Source organism: Nansenia antarctica (assembly GCF_963989245.1).
Source record: "Nansenia antarctica genome assembly, chromosome: 4".
Taxonomy (NCBI): Eukaryota; Metazoa; Chordata; class Actinopteri; order Argentiniformes; family Microstomatidae; genus Nansenia; species Nansenia antarctica.
In genome coordinates, this window is record NC_137689.1 from 43,748,834 (window position 1) to 43,771,559 (window position 22,726).

At 44.3% G+C, this 22,726-nt stretch overlaps 1 protein-coding gene across 1 annotated transcript; it reads left to right on the forward strand.

Annotated features, from left to right (window-relative positions):
* Positions 1-841: 841 nt before the first annotated feature.
* On the forward strand, positions 842-22,403 carry map1b (microtubule-associated protein 1B; the record flags this gene model as incomplete). The annotated part of the gene is made up of 8 exons (XM_080530317.1): positions 842-1,025; positions 4,162-4,263; positions 12,518-12,600; positions 15,168-15,308; positions 16,314-20,549; positions 20,703-21,627; positions 21,879-22,117; positions 22,248-22,403. 8 exons carry the CDS (start codon positions 842-844, stop codon positions 22,401-22,403), a joined length of 6,066 nt encoding a protein of 2,021 aa, XP_080386443.1.
* Between the last annotated feature and the right edge of the window lie 323 nt (positions 22,404-22,726).

A 22,726-nucleotide genomic window follows, 5' to 3' on the forward strand; every position in this document is an offset into this window, starting at 1 on the left:
ATGAAGCACATCAATCGAGATCACTAGAGATGAAGCCTACCACCAGCAGGCAGATGGGCAGTGGGTATTCACTAACTCACCAATATGGCACTAGAGAAATGTTCTTCACAATGAAATAGTATAATTAAGCACACAAGTACAATGTATCAGTTATAATACAACTGGTGAGTAAAGAAGCTGCAGCCTATATGCAGAAACGTGACCATGTGAGTAGTATGCCTAACCCTCATCATTCTGTATTTGACTGACAGGTGGTCGCCCCAGGCAGAGTGACAGCTCTGAGGAGCAAAGAGACTCCAGAATCTATGGATTAATCCACACAGTGGATGATGGAGTTATGAATATGAGAGGCACGTATGGCACCCACACCTGACATCAGTGGGTCAAGCTTATAAACGTTGTTTTATAACTTACACTGGCAGTCACTGGAATCAGGTCTTTTTTGTAAAACAACAGAAAAGTATAATCTCAATGTGATTCACCTGAAATGGATGCATAAACAAACGAGGCAATAAACCATGTTTTGATGCTAAAACATTTCCATCATTTCTAACTAGGTCTATAGCTGTTGCTGTGTTTACATGGAAATGTACAAACGATTTGTTTGGAATTTATCATTCTCTCACTAATCATCTTCCGGAGGGTTTGATTCGCTGAGGATGACATCAGCTGTGAGAGCTGTGCTCAGAGCACCGATTCCTTCTTCCCGGTTACCGACCGTGACACACATGTCTGGGGGTATAAAAGCCAGGACCACTCCTTTCGAGGCGTATACTACTGTCCGCCCAGTGACTACCAGTCAGCTCCCGTACCCACTCGTCAGGGGTGTGTGCTGGCGAGGATGGCGACGTTAGTGCAATCCGCAGATATTGAGATCCTGGGCAGCTCCAGCAACGTTATGGCATCTCCAACATCCACAAGCCTCTCGCACCGCTTTGTCGACAGCAAATTTTACCTGCTTGTTGTTGTCGGGGAAGTCGTCACGGAGGACCACTTGAAGTGTGCCATTGCGGATATAGAAAAAGGTAAGAAGAAGGATGTAGGCTCTGCGTTGTCAGTCAGAACCCATCACCTGTGCTGAACACTCATGTCTAGACAGACATGTAACTACTAGGTTACTTTACATGTTATTTGGGTTCTGCTAATGACAAAGTACATGTTGCGCTGTCTGGGGTGATGTTTTGTAAACCTTGAACTAACTTTAGGCATGACACAACATCCATTTAGATGCGTTCATTTAGCCCACACTTCAGAGATAATAGTCAAACCTCAAAGAACAAAAACACCACTTTGATGTTGTCATTGTTGAAGTCAGAAGTGAGTGATATGAAATTGGCCGTGCGGCCCCTCCCAGGGACCCAGGGTGTGAAACCTGCTGTGCGTCGAGCATAACAAACACCTCCACACCTTCTGCCTCACACTAGGGACGTCTTCCCCCTGTTTTTAAGCATCGTTTTCAATATGGACTTTAGCCTATTGGTACTACTTTTTAAGTGTAAATTCGAATCGATTCTTATGCCGTGTTGTCTTTCACGCACGTTGCACGGCCAAGCCCTAAAGCGAAGGAAAGAATGATTCAGCAATCCAAAGCTGGTGCGTCAATAACACTGCTTTCTAATGGGGATGCGGAGCCGGGGGTATATCGACCATCTCCGGGAAAACCTTGCGTCTGCTTGTTTGTGTTTTAGTGTGCATCCATTGTTTTGCTGTCGCATGTCCATAATGTGAATGAAGGGTTCCCCTACCCTATTATCGACTCATTATGATAAGGCATATTCACATCGTAATCGGATGCGTAGCCACAGCTTTCGGTGCATTCGCACGTATATAGCCTATGCTGCACCTATCTTCTAATCTAGCCTGCCCTGCGTTCAAGGACCAACATGGGCATTTTTAGGCTAGGCCTGCTTGTTATCAGTCTATTATTTTCATATGCAAACGCTGTTGCTTTGTCTTTTTGCGCGATAACGCTGCAGCATGTTAAAGCATCCATCCTGCTGCCCACCCCAGCGGGACCCATCCCGTCTCTCTCCTCCGACCCCGGCATGTAGGCGTGGCCCGGGCCGCACTGCGGTCCCTACGGAAAGTCGCAGAGAGCGCTATTCAAACGAAAAGGGCGTTTCAGAATGACACAGTGCCGTCTGTCGTCTGTCACCATTGGCCGGGCACAGGTTGGCATGACATGGAGAAGAAAAAACGATGGCGGAAGAAATGCGTGGGTGGGTGGATAACTGAATGTTTCAGAAACTTGCGAACAAAGGCGCATAGAAAAGCCCAGATGCATAACACAGGCAACAAAAGGAGGGATGCTTTTGACTCCATGATGATACCATGATAGTCTTCTCATACTGGCCTGGTTGTTCATTGGATACATAGTACATTGCACATACAAGCGATCTATGATGTATTTCAAGCTTTTTTTGTTCAATAAAAAACATTTGAATTCCCTCAGTGAAGGTTGTGTTGATCAACTGATCAAATCCATATATAATTGTTAACTTGTTTATATGAGATACTTTATTATCATCATCTCTAATGCCATGAAAACATTACAAAGTGGTTGCCAGGGGATTGGAAGGAAATTAGACATAGTTGTTTTGTAATTTATTGTGTAGACACTTTTCATTATACAAACCTTGGCCTAGCAAGTGTGCTGTCTGAATATGTGTATTGTTGCTTCCACCATGTTGTGTCAGATACAATACCTGTTGAATATCAGTGTTGAGATGGACAGACTGCCTTCTAATAAGATCTGATAAATGTAAATGCAAAGAATCTGTAGTCATGTCGTAGGCTCCTCAGATTCCCCTACGCCATGTGCAAGGTCGGCGGGGACTATGGGCAGGGGGGGGCTCAGCCCACCCAATCAAAAGTTACAGGTTTTTTTTCTTCTGAATTGTTGATATTCCAGGGGCGTGTTTGAACGTTGAGCGCTGTAAAAATCAATGACCCTTCCAAGCTGGCTGGTTCCCCTCCATCACAGAACATTACTGTATGTTCCCCTCCATCACAGAACATTACTGTGGCCGTTGAAATATATATATAGAAACCATATATAACTAAAAAACACAAAAATATATACTAAAAACCATACAGTATATAAAACATATGGCAGCTGGGATCTACTGTATGTATGATGTTGTACGTGGATACATAGATGCCTCTTCTTACTAAGGTTTTAGCATGGTTTTATTTTTTCTAAGTTCTTTTTTCTGAGTGGGGCAGTCCCACTAATATATATATATATATATATATATATTATTATTATTTTTATTGACAGAGACAGTAGAGATTTTGACAAGAAGGATGGGTGAGAGAGAGAGAAGGGATGACATGCAGGATATCTCCGTGGCCGGAATTGAACCGGGAACCCTGCGGTCACATGGTCGTCGCTTAACCCGCTACGCCACCTAAGCGCCGCTAGCTTGTTTCTTAGGGAACAAAAACGTTCCATTGTCTTTGTTTGCTTTCCTATTATGGTAGTTTAAAGTAAACACCTTGTTCAGATTCAAGCTGCGTCATCAAAGACAGGATGACCCTTCCTGGTGATCATGATTAATGTGGCCCTCCCGTGACAGTGCTTTATAGACATTTCCTATCATAGATTTATTTGCATGTCAAATGTTACATATGTGACACATTCTAATGCTTTGGTCCTCATATCGGGATCCGATGTACATTTAAATATATTTCCGCGTTGTTGAAAATGACACATCGCTAGTCAACTAACACAGCTTGTTTTGTGAGCCTGCTAACAATGGAAAGTAGTATTATAGTTACTGTAACTAGGTAGCAGTGGGGGATTACTCACCCAATCCATTGCGTTGCATATTTTGACTTGACTAGCGAGTTTGTGTTGTGATTCTCAACAACGTTGCAACGTAGTTCCGTGTTTCAAAAGAAAAGTCATTTTGATTGGTTGCCGATATGAGGACCAAAGCATGTCACGTGTCACTAATTCATTAGAGGACAGCCAGGCTGGTGAGACTGAGACTTCTAAACCAATGTGGACCTATTGCCATGGCTCTCGATGTTAAAACCTATGGGGAATATGGATTATGTCTGAGCCAGACAGCCACAGAAAAGACACACCAAGCCAGCCTTTTCACACTTTTCACTGCTTTTTCTTGTTTTTTCTCTGTCTTTTTGTTCGCTATGCAGGAATTCGCTCTTGGGACACAAACCTCATCGACTGTAACCTCGACCAGGAGCTCAAGCTCTTCGTTTCCAGACATTCCGCCCGTTTCTCCCCGGACGTTCGAGGTAAGCTGAAAACCAGCGCTGATGTGACTGACTGTGACCAGCCCTGATGTGACTGACTGTGGGCAGTTCCTGAAGAACGTTTTGCACTGTCAGGTCAGATGACGTCTGTCCGTCCATATTTAGACACAGTGATTCCCTTACGGTGTACAGTGTGTGCTTTTATGGTATTATCTGTCCCAGGATCTGCAGTGTCAGCGTTTCACTGTGCCGTAAGCCTCTGTAACAGGGGGCGTCCTCAACAGGAGTGGTCCTCATCATGTCATGATGCCTACCAGGACATGTGGCATGCCGGTGGGGAGTGTGTCCTTGACCGCGGGTTAGCCGTGCAGGCTACTGGTTGGCAGCGGTCCATACTGGTCAGGATCCACAGGGATTGCCACTGGGATGATGACTATACGTAGTCTATACGTGGACTAGATCGCATGTTAAGTACGATGGTCTTCGTCCACTCCTAGACCTGACTGTCGTCATCATCAGTCGCTGGCTGAGAGACGTCTAACCTCCTGAGTGGTGTTTGCCTCAGTTTATCTCAGTGAAGCCCTGTCTGTCTGTTGGCTGAGGAGGTGAGGGTCCACTGAGCTATTGGAAAGGGATTGGTGCCAATGGGCCATGTGTGTGTGTGCGTGTGCCTGTGATGAGATCACCTGTGGTGGGTGTGTGTGTGCGTGTGTGCGTGTGAGTGTGTGTGTGTGTGTGTGTGTGAGTGCCTGTGTGTGTGTGTGAGTGCCTGTGTGTGTGTGTGTGTGTGTGCGTGTGCCTGTGATGAGATCACCTGTGGTGTGTGTGTGTGTGTGTGTGTGTGTGTGTGTGTGTGAGTGCCTGTGTGAGATCACCTGTGTGTGTGTGTGTGTGTGTGTGTCTGTGTGTGTGTTTGTGTGTGTGTGTGTGTGTGCGCGCGCGTGTGAGTAAGCACCTGGCTGGCTATGCGGGCGCTGTCATTGTCAACCAACAGCTGGTGTATCAGGGGTTGGTGTATATTTGCCTCTGAGATTTGCATATTGTCTAGGGGTAGGCTTCGTTCACTCACCACGACAGTTCAAATGATGTGTTGCATGATGAGGCAGTATCCATAGTGGATGTACTGGAAACACTGTTTTATAGCCCTCCACACGGTCGTCTTCGATGGGGGTTATAAACAAGGTGATTGTTAATGTTAACTGAAGACAATAGCTAGGTTTTTCTGGATTTTATGTTAATTTCAGTTATGTCCGGCTGTCAAAATACTGTAGGGTATACCACGCAGTCTGGCGTGCTAAACACATCAGGGGTGGGGTGGGAAGCCATTTTACTTTCACCTCACGAAGCCTTCAGGTGAGATGCACTCTGCTCTCCCCTTCCCCCTTTGTTTTCCTTTACTCTCCTCCATCCCAATTTTTTCCTCTTCTTTCCCTCCCTTGTTCTTGTATGGTTGCCTTGCAACGCAGCCCAGATGCAGAGGAGAGACCTAGGTAATTAGTGTAGAGTAAATTCCCCAGTGGTTGTGCCTTTGTCAGAAAATCGGGGAGAGAAGAAGAGAGATGAGGGGAGGGAAGGAGAGGGAGAGAGAGAGAGGGGGGGCAGGGGGGTGATATGGATATGGCTGAAGCCAGTCAAGAAAGTGAAAAAGGAGACTTTTAGCGTCAGCACTACATGAGCAATAACAATACTGGCAAATTACTGAGAGAGATGGATGGTTTCACCTTTCACTTCTCTCTCTCTCTCTCTCTCTCACTCTCTCTCTCTCTCTCTGTCTCTCTCTCTCCCTCTCTCTCACTCTCTCTCTCTCTCAGTCTCTCTCTCTGTCTCTCTCTCTCTCTCTCTCTCCCTCTCTCTCTGTCCCTCTCTCTTTCTCAGTCTCATGAGTTGCTTGGTCAGTCAGTTAGTCAGTGTAATCCAATCTGCTCTGATATTGACCGAATTTAACGTTAATCAAGGACGTACTGTACCAAGAGAGGGAAATGCAGTATCATCACTATTTATTCATTGTATTTATATCTCTCTCCTCTCTGATGTTCTCCCCCTGTTTTTGCCATCGCTCTGTTTCTTGCTCACTAGAGGAGAGCCCTTAATACAGCTTTGGTAGACCTAAATAATGTGGTCGGAAATCCCAATAATGTAGTAATGTATGCAGTATGTATCTCATTATCTAATTGTCTGCCTTTTTCTGAAAGGTATTCACCACAAGCAAAACCAATTAAAGGTACAGTAATATGCTTTCAAGAGACATAATTGTCTAGAATTGCCCATTAGCAATCAATACGCTGTATGTGGTTTTCCTCCTGTATATTTCACTAACATGACTACCAGTATGAATTGAAAATGCATTTTGTGCTGAATATGGGTCTGTTAACCTTGCCTCCCCAACAGATACAACCAATTTAGCAAATGCATCTGTGTCCACATTGATCTTCAAATGAAGCACTTTGAAAAACCTGAAAGCATACTGTTAGTGTACTCTCTGTTGAAAAAAAAAACTAAAAATGAATAGGCCTAGCCTGTTTACAATGCAAAACAGACACTGGAGAATGACTGCTGCTGTCAATCTGTAGGAAATGAGAGCCACCCGTTTGGAAGAGGCACGGTAGTAGCTCAACCATCCTCAGCAGAGGGAGAGAGAGAGGGACGACGCAAATGACCCGTCTGCATGATAGATGATATGATATCCATCACACTGCATCACGGCTCCACCGTGGCCCCAGGAACAACAGACTGGTAGAGGAGGGGAAGGAGGGATGGAGGGAAGGAAGGAGCGAGAGAAAATAAGGGGGGTAGATGGAGGGAGGAGTCCCCCAGTGCTAACACGGGGAGTTAGCTGTTCAAACAGTAGATGACTAGATCAGATGATATTGATATTGATATTAAGTATGGATTTTTTCTTCACTCTGTCTTTGCTGTAGACAGGAGAGCAGGCTAAAGAGCAACTGGAGAATTACAATCAACCACTTCCTGGTCATGATTGAGGAAGACAGTATTGCATAATATGATCAATAGCAATTAAGAATCCGGGATCACTTTGTCATGGATGCACAGTAGAGTACAGTGTGTAAGCATGAGGCCCATTTGCAGGCGATAGGCAATATGATCTGTAGATCCTCAGATAATCAACTTAATATCTGAGATAATTCCATAATAGTATACTTTTTTTTATTATTACTTTATAACTCCAAAAAAATAAATAAACATACAATAACAAAGACCACAAAAACACAGACACATATACAACTTGCATCTATATTGGATCGAATAGAAAGAAAACGAAACTTTCCTCCACTTTGTATAAAATATTCTCAGGCAAAGCCTATACATAATAGTATACTTACTGCAGTAATGTACCAATTATTATTCAGCCACCCATAACCAAATTATTTCATGTCAACAGAGTTGCAGTATGGGTTAGGGTTGCGCTCACATCCATGACAACCTAGTCGCTGATACACAATATCACTGTAGTTGGTCATAATTATAATCCGCTATGGTGACCTTTCCACTATCAAATTCAGGAAGGGGGGTTGGATTAACTGACCTTTTTACCACAGCCTGAACAGAGGCTCTTCAAAGTCAAATGAAAGCATTGATTAGGACCGAAAGTAGTGTCTGTGCCAAGGACTGTTGAATGTGCTAAATCAGTGACTGCAGGCTGCTGTGTGCCGTGTTATGAGAGGAACCTTAACAGTGTATATGTTTCAGAGAGGGAGATGAAATGACATTGAAAATGATGCCTTAAGGGCTCTGCACACAGCGTGCGATTTCTGTTGAAGTTGAACATTCCATTTTGAAGTTTGAATGGAAGTCTATGAGAACATCGCATTTCAACACACACGGCCCCGATTTTAATCGCACGGCGAAAATTCGATTCCATTCATTTTGAATGGGAAAAAGCACAAATTTGACAGTGCGACAAAACTCGCACGCCGTGTGCTTTGTCCCATTCAAAATGAATGGAATCGAATTTTCGCCGTGCGATTAAAATCGGGGCCGTGTGTTTTGAAATGCGATGTTCTCATAGACTTCCATTCAAACTTCAAAATGGAATGTTGACACGCAACAGAAATCGCACGCTGTGTGCAGAGCCCTTTAGGGCCAGTTCCGTAGGAGTGAATGTCAAGGGTCTGGACACTCAGTTTGAGGGAAAGACAAAGCGACAGGGATGAAGACGACCGTATGAAGGTAGACAGGAAAGGGCCAACTGATGAGGGAAAATGATTGCACTTTTGCTTTTTAGGGGGTTCAGATTCAGATTCTGTTTGAAAGGATCTGTGTTTTCTCTCTGTCGTTTCATTTGTTTTCAGTGTCTTATGAACAAAGGAAGTCTCTTGCCTAGTGGCTTAGAGCTAACAGGACATGAAGGGTACTTATGTTATTGGTAGCTCCTGTTTTTTCCTCAGTCACGTGGTTTAGGTGCATTGATGTGTGTCACATTAACTGACCCCCCCACAGAGAGAGCTGCTGGGGGGTTGAAGCTGGGGGTCCTTTTATCGATTGAGGTAATTGTCAGGGGGGTCACTCAGGCTCCAGTGCCCCATCTTCTTAGGCATCATTTGTCATATGGGGGTCAACATGTGACTTGTGTTCAGGACAATGTTTGCTTGGAACCATCCAGCTTAGCTGAATTTCGGCAAACAGTGTGAAAAGACAAACTGTTCCCCCTGTCCTCAGCAGATAGCCAAGTAAAGTAGGCCATAACAAAAGCGCATGATCTAAATAGAGGACCTGACAAAAATGGAATTAACACCCACTTTTCACTCCGCTAACACAGAAGGAACAGGGCAAAAAATAGGCAGTGTTTGTGTTCTTTATTTATGTATAGATGACAGAGGAGCTCAAACCGTTTCCTCTGTGACCTTAACCCTACAGAAACATTTGTCTCCAGTTTTGGTCTGCTGATTGTGCATATCGATCCCCATAAAGACGGTTTCTCCCTAGGGTTTGGATGAATACATTTTGATGGTGTTGCCTAAGCCTTTGAAAAAGAACAAACACAACGTTTTAAGCTTTGAACTGCAGCAAGAGGAGATGTACGTAGTGTGATGTAGGCTACCAGTTGTTTTATATCCGGAGGTTGTAAACTTGTTTTACAATAACAGTAAATCACATCTCTCTCTGGAATGAAACCCCGGTGGATTTCCAACAACTGCTCGGGTTGAGATTGGCTCAGCTGTACGAGAAAAAAAACATCCATCTAGGAAAGATTTTTCAGCCATTCAGTCGCTCATGCGTCTATTTGTAACTGTAAAAAAAAGAAAAAAATATGACTGTCTTTATCTGTTTGTGAGGCCTATAATAATGTTGGTTGGTACCAATCTAGTGTTTCGGGCAGTGAATGAAGCACCTCTTCCCTACGGAGTGACAGCCCTCTGGGAACAGGGTTAATGGGCACAGCTTCATGATGAGATCTGCCCTATGAAATATGTATGTAGCAAGCAGCCCGCCAGCCAAATACGGCAGTATCCAATCAGAGACCAGACACTCTCTCTCAGATAATCACATCTCTAGGATTTTCTCTCAACAGCGGACGCACTGTCTTTGTCAGTGTGCCTGGTTTTACAATTCTGATGTTGCCGTTGTCTTTGTCAGGTGGACATGCAGTATAGACATGGGACATAGGACATGCAGTATAGACATGGGACATAGGACATGCAGTATAGACATGGGACATAGGACATGCAGTATAGACATGGGACATAGGACGTGCAGTATAGACATGGGACATAGGACATGCAGTATAGACATGGGACATAGGACATGCAGTATAGACATGGGACATAGGACATGCAGTATAGACATGGGACATAGGACATGCAGTATAGACATGGGACATAGGACATGCAGTATAGACATGGGACATAGGACATGCAGTAGAGACATGGGACATAGGACATGCAGTATAGACATGGGACATAGGACATGCAGTAGAGACATGGGACATAGGACATGCAGTATAGACATGGGACATAGGACATGCAGTATAGACATGGGACATAGGACATGCAGTATAGACATGGGACATAGGACATGCAGTATAGACATGGGACATAGGACATGCAGTATAGACATGGGACATAGGACATGCAGTATAGACATGGGACATAGGACATGTAGTATAGACATGGGACATAGGACATGAAGTATAGACATGGGACATAGGACATGCAGTAGTATGGTGCAGAATTAGGAAAGAGGACCAAGCCGTTAGTTCTGTGGAATGTATAAACCACAGTCATTGTAATCTAGGCTAATAATTCAGCAGCATGAGCCTTCTTCTTTGTGAAATACCAGCCAGACCAGTAGTAAGACACAGGACCCATAGCCTAGTTCCCTCGTCCTTGTTTCATATTCTCTAAGAGACCAATTAATCCTAGTAAAATGAGTTGAGATTACGCTATGGTGATGATAGATATTATGGAAAGGCAGAAGTAGGTGAGTAATGTTGCTAAAGATACCCTCTTAGTGTAACTTAGATCAGAGGACAGCTTTACTCCACATAGACACACACAGACACACACAGTGGCCAGACACACACAGTGGCCAGACACACACAGTGGCCAGACACACACAGACACACACAGACACACACAGACACACACAGACACACACAGTGACCAGACACACACAGACACACACAGTGGCCAGACACACACAGACACACACAGACACACACAGACACACACAGACACACACAGACACACACAGTGGCCAGACACACACAGTGGCCAGACACACACAGACACACACAGTGGCCAGACACACACAGTGGCCAGACACACACAGTGGCCAGACACACACAGTGGCATCAAATAGAGACTCTCTCTTAGCAAACACGGTGCTGCTCTTGTCTTTTTGTCAGTACCTTTGTGTGTCTGGCTGATCATTCATAGTAGATCAGACTAATGATAATATACAGTAGTCTGCATCATTTTGTTCATATTTAAAAAAATAAAATAATAATAATCTTCTGAACATTGTAATTTCACGCAAATGTGAAAATGTTTTTTTTTTATAACGGGCCATTTTTCTGTCTCTCTGAGTTTTGTAGTGGAGTTATTTCATTGATGAAGGGCCTAACTCTTGACAGTTTAATTGGGTAGTTCTTGTACAGAAGCACTATAGACTATTATCTTAAGACTGTTGAACCAAGAACGGTAGCTAGGTTACAGCGAGAGAGTTAGTTCTATTTATTAATTACTTATTAATTATATTTTGTTGCTACTAACAATGGTTGAAATGATGACCTAGCTGCTTATAATGATGGTCTAGCTGCTTGTCCTGTGAGTGCTTGTGGCATATACAGTAGCAGCTTTTATTCAATGTTTTGGTTATTACACAGCTATAAGCGGCTTATTACAACTTACTGTAATATTATGTGCTTTTTATGTGTACACTAACAGAGTTACGTTCCCCTGGGGAAGGAAAGGATTGAGGGAATGAAATGATGGTTATGGTTGGTACCAGAGTGAGAGATTAAGGGTGGCTAGAGGCTCTCCCAGCTGTAGCCATTTCCTGGCCATGTTGGACAGTGATAAAGTCCACCTCTCCGTTGAGAACATTAACATTTACACAGCCACATTAAGACTGGCAAACCACCCATTTCTGAACAGTGATTAATTAGCCTGAACCCTGCCTTTCTAAGAGAGAGGGAGAGAGAGAGAGGCCTGGGGTGGTCCAGAACAGCGGTCTACAGTGCACACATATGCCCATGTCGGCATGGGTTCGGATCCGGCCCATGCCCTGCTGACATGCTCTCTCCTCCTTACTTTCCTGTCTTGTCTATCTATCTATCTATCTATATATCTTCACGATCTCTATCCAATAAATATATCAGGTTAAAAAGGTAAATGTAGAATTGACTGCAATTAATGACATTGGATGGACAATGTAGACCAAGAGAAATGGCATGAAATAAACCTTGGTTGCATGGTTGTTCCTTCCCATCGTTGACCCGTTTGAGTCGGTGACAGGGCGTGGTGGTGGTAATTGGACGTGTGCATCCAGAATGATGAGTGAGTAGAGCTGTGTGCTGAGATGGCACGTCATCTGTAATGGTCAGACATGCGAGACCGTGGCCTGACAGGACAGACAGAAAACATCTGCTGCTCGCTTTCAGTACGTCGATTCATAGGACGATCTTGAACATAGCTTGACATTCATTGTTGTACCCACTTGTAATAGGTTAGTCTATAGTTTTTGATAAAACATTGTAGTGATACATGTCTACTATATCCACGTTTGTTATGTTCAGACTATGTAATAAGTTGTTTATTCTGGTGTTTGTTTTCAGGGCAGAGAATTCTTCACCACAAAAGCACTGTCCTGGAGACAGTGGTGCTGATCAACCCCTCAGATGAAGCTGTCAGCACCGAGGTAAGAGAGGGTACTCTGTATGTAGAAACACACCTGTTTTTTGTGATTTCTCTTTCTGTGTCTTTGTTCATCTCAACCTCTCCCTTTCCCACTCAAACATATAGAACTCCCACTGTAGACATCATACAATACGTACACTTAAACGTGGATAGATTTAAAAGCGGTTGCATTTGTGACTGTTCAGTGCACATAATTGGCCAATTATCTCCCTGGTCTGTTTTCTTTGCCATGCGTACTAGAATAGATGTTGAGCATTAAGACACAGGGAGACTACTGGCTTTGTTACAGCTAGACCTCAAACAACAAATATAACCATTTGTTTACTTCATGTTCATGAACCCCTGTTTCTATTACCTTTTAACATTAACATGCAGCTTTTAAGATAATTCACAGAAATGTGGTTGGCTCTAAGAAAGACATACACAGATGGTAGTCACACAAAGGCATCTCTCTCGGCCCTTCCATTTGCTTCTCGACTCCCCTTCCTGACAGAGTCTGCAATCAAACTGGGCATTAATAACATCTCATAGCACTGCAGGGCTGACCTGGCTAGCAGCCTGGAACTGTCAATGCCGGTGAAGTGGAAAAGAGAGGTTGGGCACTAGAGAGAGGGAGAAAGAGAGAGGGGGGGGGGCTGTATATGAGAGAGGAAGTAAGGGAGGGTGTATGTGGAGGGAGACAGCTAATTATCTAATGGATTGATTAAAGTGAAATGGGCGATATTTCTAGTCAAGAACAGAAGCACGAAAACTCTTAAAGTGCGCAGTGACTAGACCTGTGCAATTTGAAATAGACTAGACTACATGACCACTTCAGATAACACACAATAGTACATTGTACTTGAGGTATACAGTGGGGGAAATAAGTATTGAACACATCAATATTTTGTCCAGTAAATGTATTTCCAATGAGCCTATTCAAGTGAAATTTGCACCAGACTTATTATTAACTCAAACAATCCAGACAAAAAAACAGTTATATGTAATAAAGTGGAATGAAACAGGAAAAAGTATTGAACACACTAAGAAAAGGCAGTACACCACAGCAAGGAAAGGCAAGGAACCAGCTGAAGACCATAACTAATTAGGAGGCAACTGTTGCCTTGCGTTTAGCCTCCATCGTTGCATTTGAGTTTAGCGCCTGTGTTGTCGCTCTGATCATTGCGTCATTCCATTCTGCATTTCTATTTGACGTAGGCCGTAGCAGCGTTCACATTGCGAGACGCTCACGGACGATCATCCAACATTTCTGACATTGTTAGATATTTGTCGCAGGCTATCTTTGGTCACAAGACCGTAACATCAGTCATCTTTTAGTCATCCGTAGGCAATGCACTCCATCACCATGGCCTCTGTGCACACTCAGCCGCAAGACTCCACTACTGAAAAAAATACATGTTGAAGCTCTTTTGAGGTTTGCCAAACAATATTTGGACAAGCCAGTGAACTACTGGGAGCATGTACCCTGGTCAGATGAGACCAAATTTGAACTTTTTGGCTGTCACACAACACACCATGTTTGGAGGAGAAATGGCACTACACATCACCGGAATAACACTATACCAACAGTGAAGTTTGGAGGTGGAAGTATCATGGTGTGGGGCTGTTTCTCCTCTCGTGGTACTGGCAGACTTCATATCATTGAAGGATCAATGAATGGAGCCATGTACGGAGAGATTCTTGAGATGAACCTGCTGCCATCCACCAGGATGCTGAGGATGAGACGTGGGTGGACCTTCCAGCAGGACAACAATCCTGAAAAGAAAGAAAATCAACTTGTTGGAATGGCCCAGTCAATCACCTGACTTAAACCCAATTGAACATTTGTGGAAGCATCTGAAGATCCAGATTCACAAGAGGACCCCCCGCAATCCAGTCCAAGATTTAAAGACAATCTGTGTAGAGGAATGGGCCAAAATCACACCTGAATACTGCGGCCGATTAGTTACTTCATACAGAAAGCACCTTGAAGCTTTGAAGTATTTAATTAATTTCAGTTAGTGTGTTCAATACTTTTTTCCTGTTTCATTCCACTTTAATAAACATAACATTATTTACATATGGTCTGGATTGTTTGAGTTAATACCAAAGTCTGGTGCAAATTTCACTTGAATAGGCTCAATGGAAATACATTTACTGGACAAAATGTTGATGTGTTCAATACTTATTTCCCTCACTGTATGTGACACGGTCTGGTGAAAAGGTCCACATGTTGGCAATTCTCAAGTCGCTCAAATGACCAAAAACGACGAAAGTTTAAGTGTTGAAGAGCTCACTCAATATAACAAACAACATACATGGCTTGTAAACAAACTTACGTTCTGGCTTTTTCACCAGACCCTGTCACATACTGATGATACAGTACAATGACTACAGACAAAAATGCATTTTGGGTAGAATTGATGCTGTGGTCTCAGGTTGTTTGTTTTTCATAGAAGCTAACCAAAGATTTTGACAGTAAACCAAGATGATTTATGCCTCATTTGCATTGAAACAGAATGAATACACTGAAATGGCAATGAAACAGATGTGCCTTTTTTTACTATCTTTGCTCCCATTTACGCCTAGGTTCGTCTGATGATCTCAGATACTGCCAGACACAAGCTGCTGGTCCTTTCAGGGCAATGCTTTGAAAATACAGGGGAGCTGATTCTTCAGTCTGGCTCTTTCTCTTTCTTCAACTTCATTGATATATTCACTGACCAGGAGGTGAGGTCAAAAAGGCTGGGTAACAATTTTACTTTAAGTTGCCCCTATACATGTGTTTAAATTAGGTAATTATTCTAGTAACAACAGGGTGTCAACCTGTTGTGTAATAATTTGGTAATTGCATACTTCAGAGTTCATAGGTTTGTGTTATTACTAGGGCTGTCAATGTTAACGCATTAACGTTAATTTGGAAACCTTAATGCGGTAAAACGCTTGTAATAATGACGACAGTCGTTGGTTACATTCCTGACCACTTGTGATGTTTACATATGTTTAGACGTTAATCACCACCACTTTACAAGTGTTCTGTCCTTCGTCACAGATGAATGAACATCCTGTTTGCGATCAAATCGACACCCCTTTTTTCCCTTATAGTATAGTATGTGGAGACTGGGACAGCGACACTAGCTTCAATAACAGTAATTGATGAATGGAGTAGAGAGCTAGCTAGCTACCTTTGAGCTAGGTTCAAAAGACACAGACAGTGTAGAGACACAGCCAGCTTTCCTAACCGCTACGGTGGTTAGGTTCAGAACAGATCTGCCAGCGACAAGGCGAGTATAACACTAACAGCAAAAAGATCATCAAAATTAAGACATGTTATAATAAAGTTTAAAAAAACAACTCTAACCAGTTTGTCATGCATTCCTTTATTCCAACACCACACATGTTTTTGTTTTATCTCCCCCCCCCAATACTAGTATTTTAAACTTGTGATGATTAATCAGATTAATTTCTGAATATTATTGTGATTAACTTGATTAAAGATTGTAATCAATTGACAGCACTAGTTATTACACAAATAACTCTGTTAAACTGTTATTACTAATGCACTGTGTAACAGTGTAGTTATTAGAGTAATTCCAGAGGTACTACACAGGTGTTGGGGATACACTATTTGAAGTGAGAGATGTTATACTTGGGAACGTTTTTCACATTCATGAATAATATACATCTTCTTAAGGACAAGCTTCTTACATCTAAATCTCTCTCTCTTTTCAACAGATTGGTGAATTGCTTAGCACCATTCACCCTGCAAACAAAGCAAGCCTAACACTTTACTGCCCCGAGCAAGGGGACTGGAAAAACTCAAACCTGGACAAACACAACCTACAAGATTTCATCAACATGAAGCTGAATTCTCCCCTGATTCTTCCAGAGATGGAGGGCCTCTCAGAGTTCACAGAATACCTATCAGAATCAGTAGAAATCCCGTCGCCGTTTGATATGCTGGAGCCACCTACCTCTGGGGGCTTCCTAAAGCTCTCTAAACCATGCTGCTATATTTTCCCTGGCGGCCGTGGAGACTCAGCCCTCTTTGCTGTCAATGGCTTCAACATGCTCATCAATGGGGGCTCTGATCGCAAGTCCTGCTTTTGGAAGCTGGTGAGACACCTAGACCGGGTAGACTCCATCCTCCTGACCCACATCGGTGACGACAACCTGCCTGGCATCAACAGCATGCTACAGAGGAAGGTCGCAGAGCTGGAGGAGGAACAGTCACAGGGATCCACAGCCAACAGCGACTGGACGAAGAACCTTATATCCCCAGACATCGGTGTTGTATTCCTGAACATCCCTGAGAACCTGGGGAACCCTGAACCCAACTACAGGGTGAGAAGGAACGTCGAGGAGGCAGCGTTCACTCTCCAATACCTGACCAAATTGAATTTGAAGTCTGAGTCTTTGCAGAGGCCTGTAGGGAACGCCATTGAGCCAATCATACTATTTCAGAAGATGGGTGTGGGGAAGCTTGAGATGTATGTACTGAACCCATCAAAGAACAGCAAGGAGCTGCAGCACTTTGTGAAGCAGTGGACAGGCAGCGAGAAAGACAAAGCCTCTATTCTGCTGCCAAATGGAAAAGAATCAGAACTACCAGTCTCTTATTTGACATCTATCTCTTCTTTGATTGTTTGGCACCCATCAAACCCCTCTGAGAAGATAGTGCGCGTCCTGTTTCCAGGCAATGCCCCTCAATATCACATCCTTGAAGGGTTGGAAAAACTAAAACACTTGGACTTTTTGAAGCAGCCAGTTGTCACCCAGAAAGAGCTATCTTCTAACATGGCACCAGCACTGAAGCAGGCTAAGCTGAAACATAAAACGGACAGCAAGGAGAGTCTGAAGTTGACCTCAAAGCCATCACCATCACCAAGCAAAAGTTTAAAGAAGGAGTCAAAGGAGGAGACTTCAGAGAAGGCAAAGACAGATGCAGAATCGGCCCAAGAAAAAACTCAAAAAGTAGAGAAGAAAGAGAAACCTCCCATGAAAAAGGAAAAAGCAAAGGCTCCAGAAAAAGAAGTGAAAGCAAAAGCAGAGCGAACCCCACAAAATGAAACTCCTGAAAAGAAGAAGGCTGAAATCAAACCTAAAACTCCCAAGGAGAAGATAATTAAGAAGGAACCCAAGAAGCCTGTGGAAAAGAAAAGTGAGGAGGCAAAGAAAGAAGTAGTGAAAAAAGATGAGAAGCTAACACCTAAAAAAGAGGAAAAGATCAAAAAGGAAGATAAGGTAAAGAAGGAGGAGGTGAAGAAAGATATTAAAAGGGATTTCAGGAGAGATTCCCCCATGAAGGAGAGGAGAGAGGAGAAGAAAGAGCAAAAGAAAGAGGATTTAAAGAAAGATGCAAAGAAGGTCACTAAGGACTTTAAAAAGACTTCATCTGCTTTGGGTGAGGGAAAGAAAATGGCTCCGAAACCAAAACCTCTGAAAAAAGATGATGCCTCAAAGAAAGATATTGGCAGCCCATTGAAATCCAAAGTGAAGGGAATGTCAAATGTCACTAAAAAGGAGCCTAAGGCCATTGACCCAAAATCTGTGGTAGGTGCTGCTGGTATCACCGCTGGAGTAGCAGCTGGAGTGGCAGCTGGAGTGGCAGCTGGAGTGGCAGCTGCCACTTGTGCTGCAGAGGTCCTTGAGAAAGAGAGGTCTTTGATGTCCTCTCCTGAGGATCTCACCAAAGACTTTGAGGAACTCAAAGCAGAGGAAATAGTGGAAGATGGTGAGACTGTGTCCCAAACTAAAGAGGAGGAGGCTGTAATGATCCACCGTGAGGACCTCATGCTTTCCAAGGAGTCCCCTGAAGCAGCAGAATCTCTGGATGAGGGGATCACAACCACGGAAGCTGAGGGAGAAAATGTTGAGACGCCAGATGAGCTGGAACCTAAAGGAAAGATCAATGGCAGCGGCAGTGAAAAGTTTGAAGATGAAGGCACTGGGCTAGAAGAGACATCTGAGGGAGGGGACTATGAAGAAAAAGGAGAGACAGAAGAGGTTGATGAGCCAGAGAGAAGGGACATGGTCAAGCATAAAACTAAGGACAGTGAAGATGAAGAAACTGAAGATGAGGGTGCAGAGACAGAGCAATATGGAAGAGATCAAAATAGAAATGAAAGAGAGAAAGTGAAGCAGAGTCTGTCTGTCACCACCCCACCCAAAATGTCTGAGCCTCTGTCTCCAGCCGTATCGATTCATGATGAAACCCTTCCAGTCGACTGTGAGAGTGAAGTGGCCTCAGATGATGAAAATCGAGATGAAGCACCTGAGGAATACACGGCCACATCTGGCCACACCCAGTCCACCCTGGAGATCTCCAGTGTGCCTACTCCAATGGATGAAATGTCTACTCCAAGGGACATTATGAGTGATGAGACCACTAATGATGAGACAGATTCTCCCTCTCAGGATTTGGCCAGGTTTGTCCCCATGTCAGGGGACATTGAGAGAAAAAGGCTCTCTCCTTTACACGATGGCCAAGAGTCAGACCACTCAAAAAGTGATGCCACAGAGGGTAGGGACTACGATGCCTCTGCGTCCACAATATCTCCACCATCGTATTTGGAAGAGGACAGATCTTGCAAGCATGTTGCCACTGAAGAGAAAGAGGAAGGGTTCATGTCAACTCAGGAATCATCTGACAAATATGGTCTTGATTCAATAAGACTAAACTCTGCATCCACAACGTCACCTCTCATACACTCTCCCTCTGGGGACCATAAAGGGAACTTTGACTCTACACCATCTGGATTTGCTGCACCCATTGAACTGTGCACGACACTTACCGGAGCATCAAGGGGAGCAGCAGAGTCTTCAAACAGTCCAGATGATAAGACATTGGAAGGGAACACCTCACCTCAATCCTCTGGTCACACTCCTTACTATCAGTCCCCAGTGGATGAGAGGGCTGGTTCCATACCACCTGTGTCAGGAGCAAATGACCAGGGTCCAATAATTGTGGAGGTCACAAGTGATAAAGAGGAATCATCTAATAGGCTCAGCCCCATGGACGAGCCAGTGCCTGATCACTCCTCCCCTGTAGAGAAGGTGCTGTCCCCTCTCAAGAGCCCACCACCCACAGGAGCTGAATCACCAACAAAGACAGGAAAGTCACACTTTGACTTAGACAATATGTCAACAATGCACTTAAGTCAAGATGAACAGAAAAATGGGGCCAGTGACTCATTCTCAGCACCTCAAACAAAGCAGGAATCTGATACAAATCTCTGTGCAGGTTTCAAAGAGGAGAGTAAAATGTCAATATCAGAGGGCACTACATCTGACAAGTCAGGCACCCCGGTTGATGAGGCTGTAGCAGAGGACACATTTTCACACATAGCCTCAGCTTCTACCTCATTGGCTACTAGCTCACTCCCAGAGCCGACGACAGATGATGTCTCCCCCTCACTTCACGCTGAGGTTGGCTCTCCTCAATCAACAGAGGTGGAAGACTCTCTGTCTGTCTCCGTGGTTCAGACTCCAACCACCTTCCAGGAGGCAGAGGTCTCACCGTGCAAGGAGGACAGCCCCAGGCCGATGTCCATTTCTCCAGACATTTCACCAAAGACGGCAAAAACACCAGTACAGGAGCCCAAATCTCCAGAGCACTCCACCATGTCAGTGGAGTTCGGTCAGGAGTCCTCTGATCACTCGTTAGCTCTCGACTTCAGCAAGCAGTCTCCGGAGCACCACTCTGCAGGAGGAAGCCTGCGCGCCACAGAGAACGGACCGACAGAGGTGGACTACAGCCCTTCAGACGGTCCTGATCTGAGACCAGCTGAACAGCGTCCTTCAGTCATCGAAAAGCCCATTCTATTCAAAGACACTGACTCAGCCTGTGTGACCTCTGCATCCCCATCAGACACATCTCAGTCCACCCCCTCGGCCTCCACACCCTGTCAGATCACAGAAATGTCACCTGGTGCAGCCCAGCAGATGGATAAGTCCCCTACCACCCCGAAAGTGTCATCTCTTACCCACTCCCCTGTCTCCTCTGAATCATCCCTGGTGTTAGGAGGTCCAGCTGGTCTTGATGGAGGACTTGCTAAAGTAAGCCCAACTCCACTGTCTGGTGAAATTATTTCATTTAAAGCTGAGAAAAGCCAGCAACAATATGACCACTCACCCTCACCTCCAAAAGCAGCCTCCCCCTCATCCTCCTACTCTGACTTCACACAGAGATCAAAGCTTTCACTAGCAGAGACCAATCCGTTTAAATGTGGAGATTCTACACTTCAGTCCAAATCCCCCTGCAGCCCCAAAATCCCCTCCCCATCCTATCTGCCACTCTCCTCAAACTTGTCTGACTACCAGAAGTGTGCTGGCGCCTCCAGGGACCCGGATTCCTCCAAAAAGACCCCCTCTCCTCCATCCAGAACAGACGTGGACCTATGCCTGGTCACCTCTTGTGAGTATCGACACCCTAAGACAGAGCTGTCCCCGTCCTTCATCAACCCCAGCCCTCTGGAGTACTTCATGAACGTGGAGAACCCCCTAGAGGAAGAGAAGAAGCTCCTGGTGAAGTCATCTGGAGGACCCCCTCCCCCTGGGGGTAAACTCAACGCCAAGCAATGCGACGAGACCCCCCCCACATCGATCAGTGAATCTGCTCCCTCTCAGACAGATTCGGATGTTCCCCCCGGGACCGAGGAGTGCCCCTCCATTACAGCCGACGCAAACATCGACTCTGAGGACGATTCTGAAACCCTCCCCACAGACAGGACGCTGACGTACAGACACGCAGACCCTCCTCCCACGGCAGCCAGGGACTCTGCTCCCTCTCCTGCCCACCCTGATGTCTGCATGGTGGACCCAGAGGCCGAGGAAGACAACCAGACTAAGGATTCTAAGACAGACGAAGGGGAAAAACCTAAGAAGAAAAAGCTCACCAAAAAGTCCTCCTCACCAGCCAGAAAGAGTGGCCTCTCAAAAGTCAAGGATTCAAAAACTGCCTCTCCAAAAAAGATTGCAGGAGAGGGGAAAGATGCCAAAAATGCAACTAATTCCTCTGCGTCTAAAGGGGTGAAAAGTGCCACATCAGGTAATTTGATTTGTGTTATTACACATAACATGTAATTACCTAAAAACTATGTAACAACATGTTAAAACAATGTTTTCCTTGATAACAATGTTACTACACAGGTATAGAGGCAAAAAAGTGTTTCAACTGACTGCTTCATATATTTATAAAGATATAAAGATGGATGTAGTACCATATATTAATATCAATATATACTGTATTTTCTCTAACCATTGTGTAAGTTCATATTTCTAATGATATCTCTATCTAAGGCTCAGGCAGCGGGAAGGAAGCAAGTGGGATGTCCGTGCCTAACTGCCCCCCGATGTACATGGACTTAGTTTACATCCCTAACCACTGCAGTGCCAAGAATGTGGATTCTGAGTTCTTCAAACGGATCAGGTCCTCCTACTATGTAGTCAGTGGCAATGATCAGACAGCCCAGGAGCCCTGCAAGGCTGTCCTGGATTCTCTTCTGGAGGGGAAGGCCCAATGGGGGAACAACATGCAGGTACTGTGAGAAATGTTCAGGACTTTGTTTCTTTGAACGACCATTATGACATCCCAATGTTTCTTTAGAAGAGGTGCCACTGAGTATTACACATTACAGCTTTAAACAGTCTCTTCTTCCCTAACGGCAGGTCACATTGATCCCTACCCATGACTCTGAGGTGATGAGAGAGTGGTACCAAGAGACCCACGAGAAGCAGCAGGACCTCAACATCATGGTTCTGGCGAGCAGCAGCACTGTGGTCATGCAGGATGAGTCCTTCCCTGCCTGCAAGATAGAGCTGTGAGCCTAGACTCTCCTAACCAAGACTGACCAAGTAGTACTGTCTAGTGACCAAGTGGATCATGTGGTTTATAGGAACTATGAGTTGGGGTGGAAAAAAATGTAATACATATTCAAATGATAGCTTAGAAAATAATTGTAATTTACAAATAGGCTCTTTGCCAACTGTAATGAAATGTACCTACCTACACTAAAGTCAAGACATAATTATGTAATGAAGTCTAAGATCTACAGTAACAAATTGAGTTACTGACACAATTGAATATCAGCTTTGTGGGACACTTTGAATAAGGGATAATGTCATGCAAACATCCTGTTGTAGCCTAT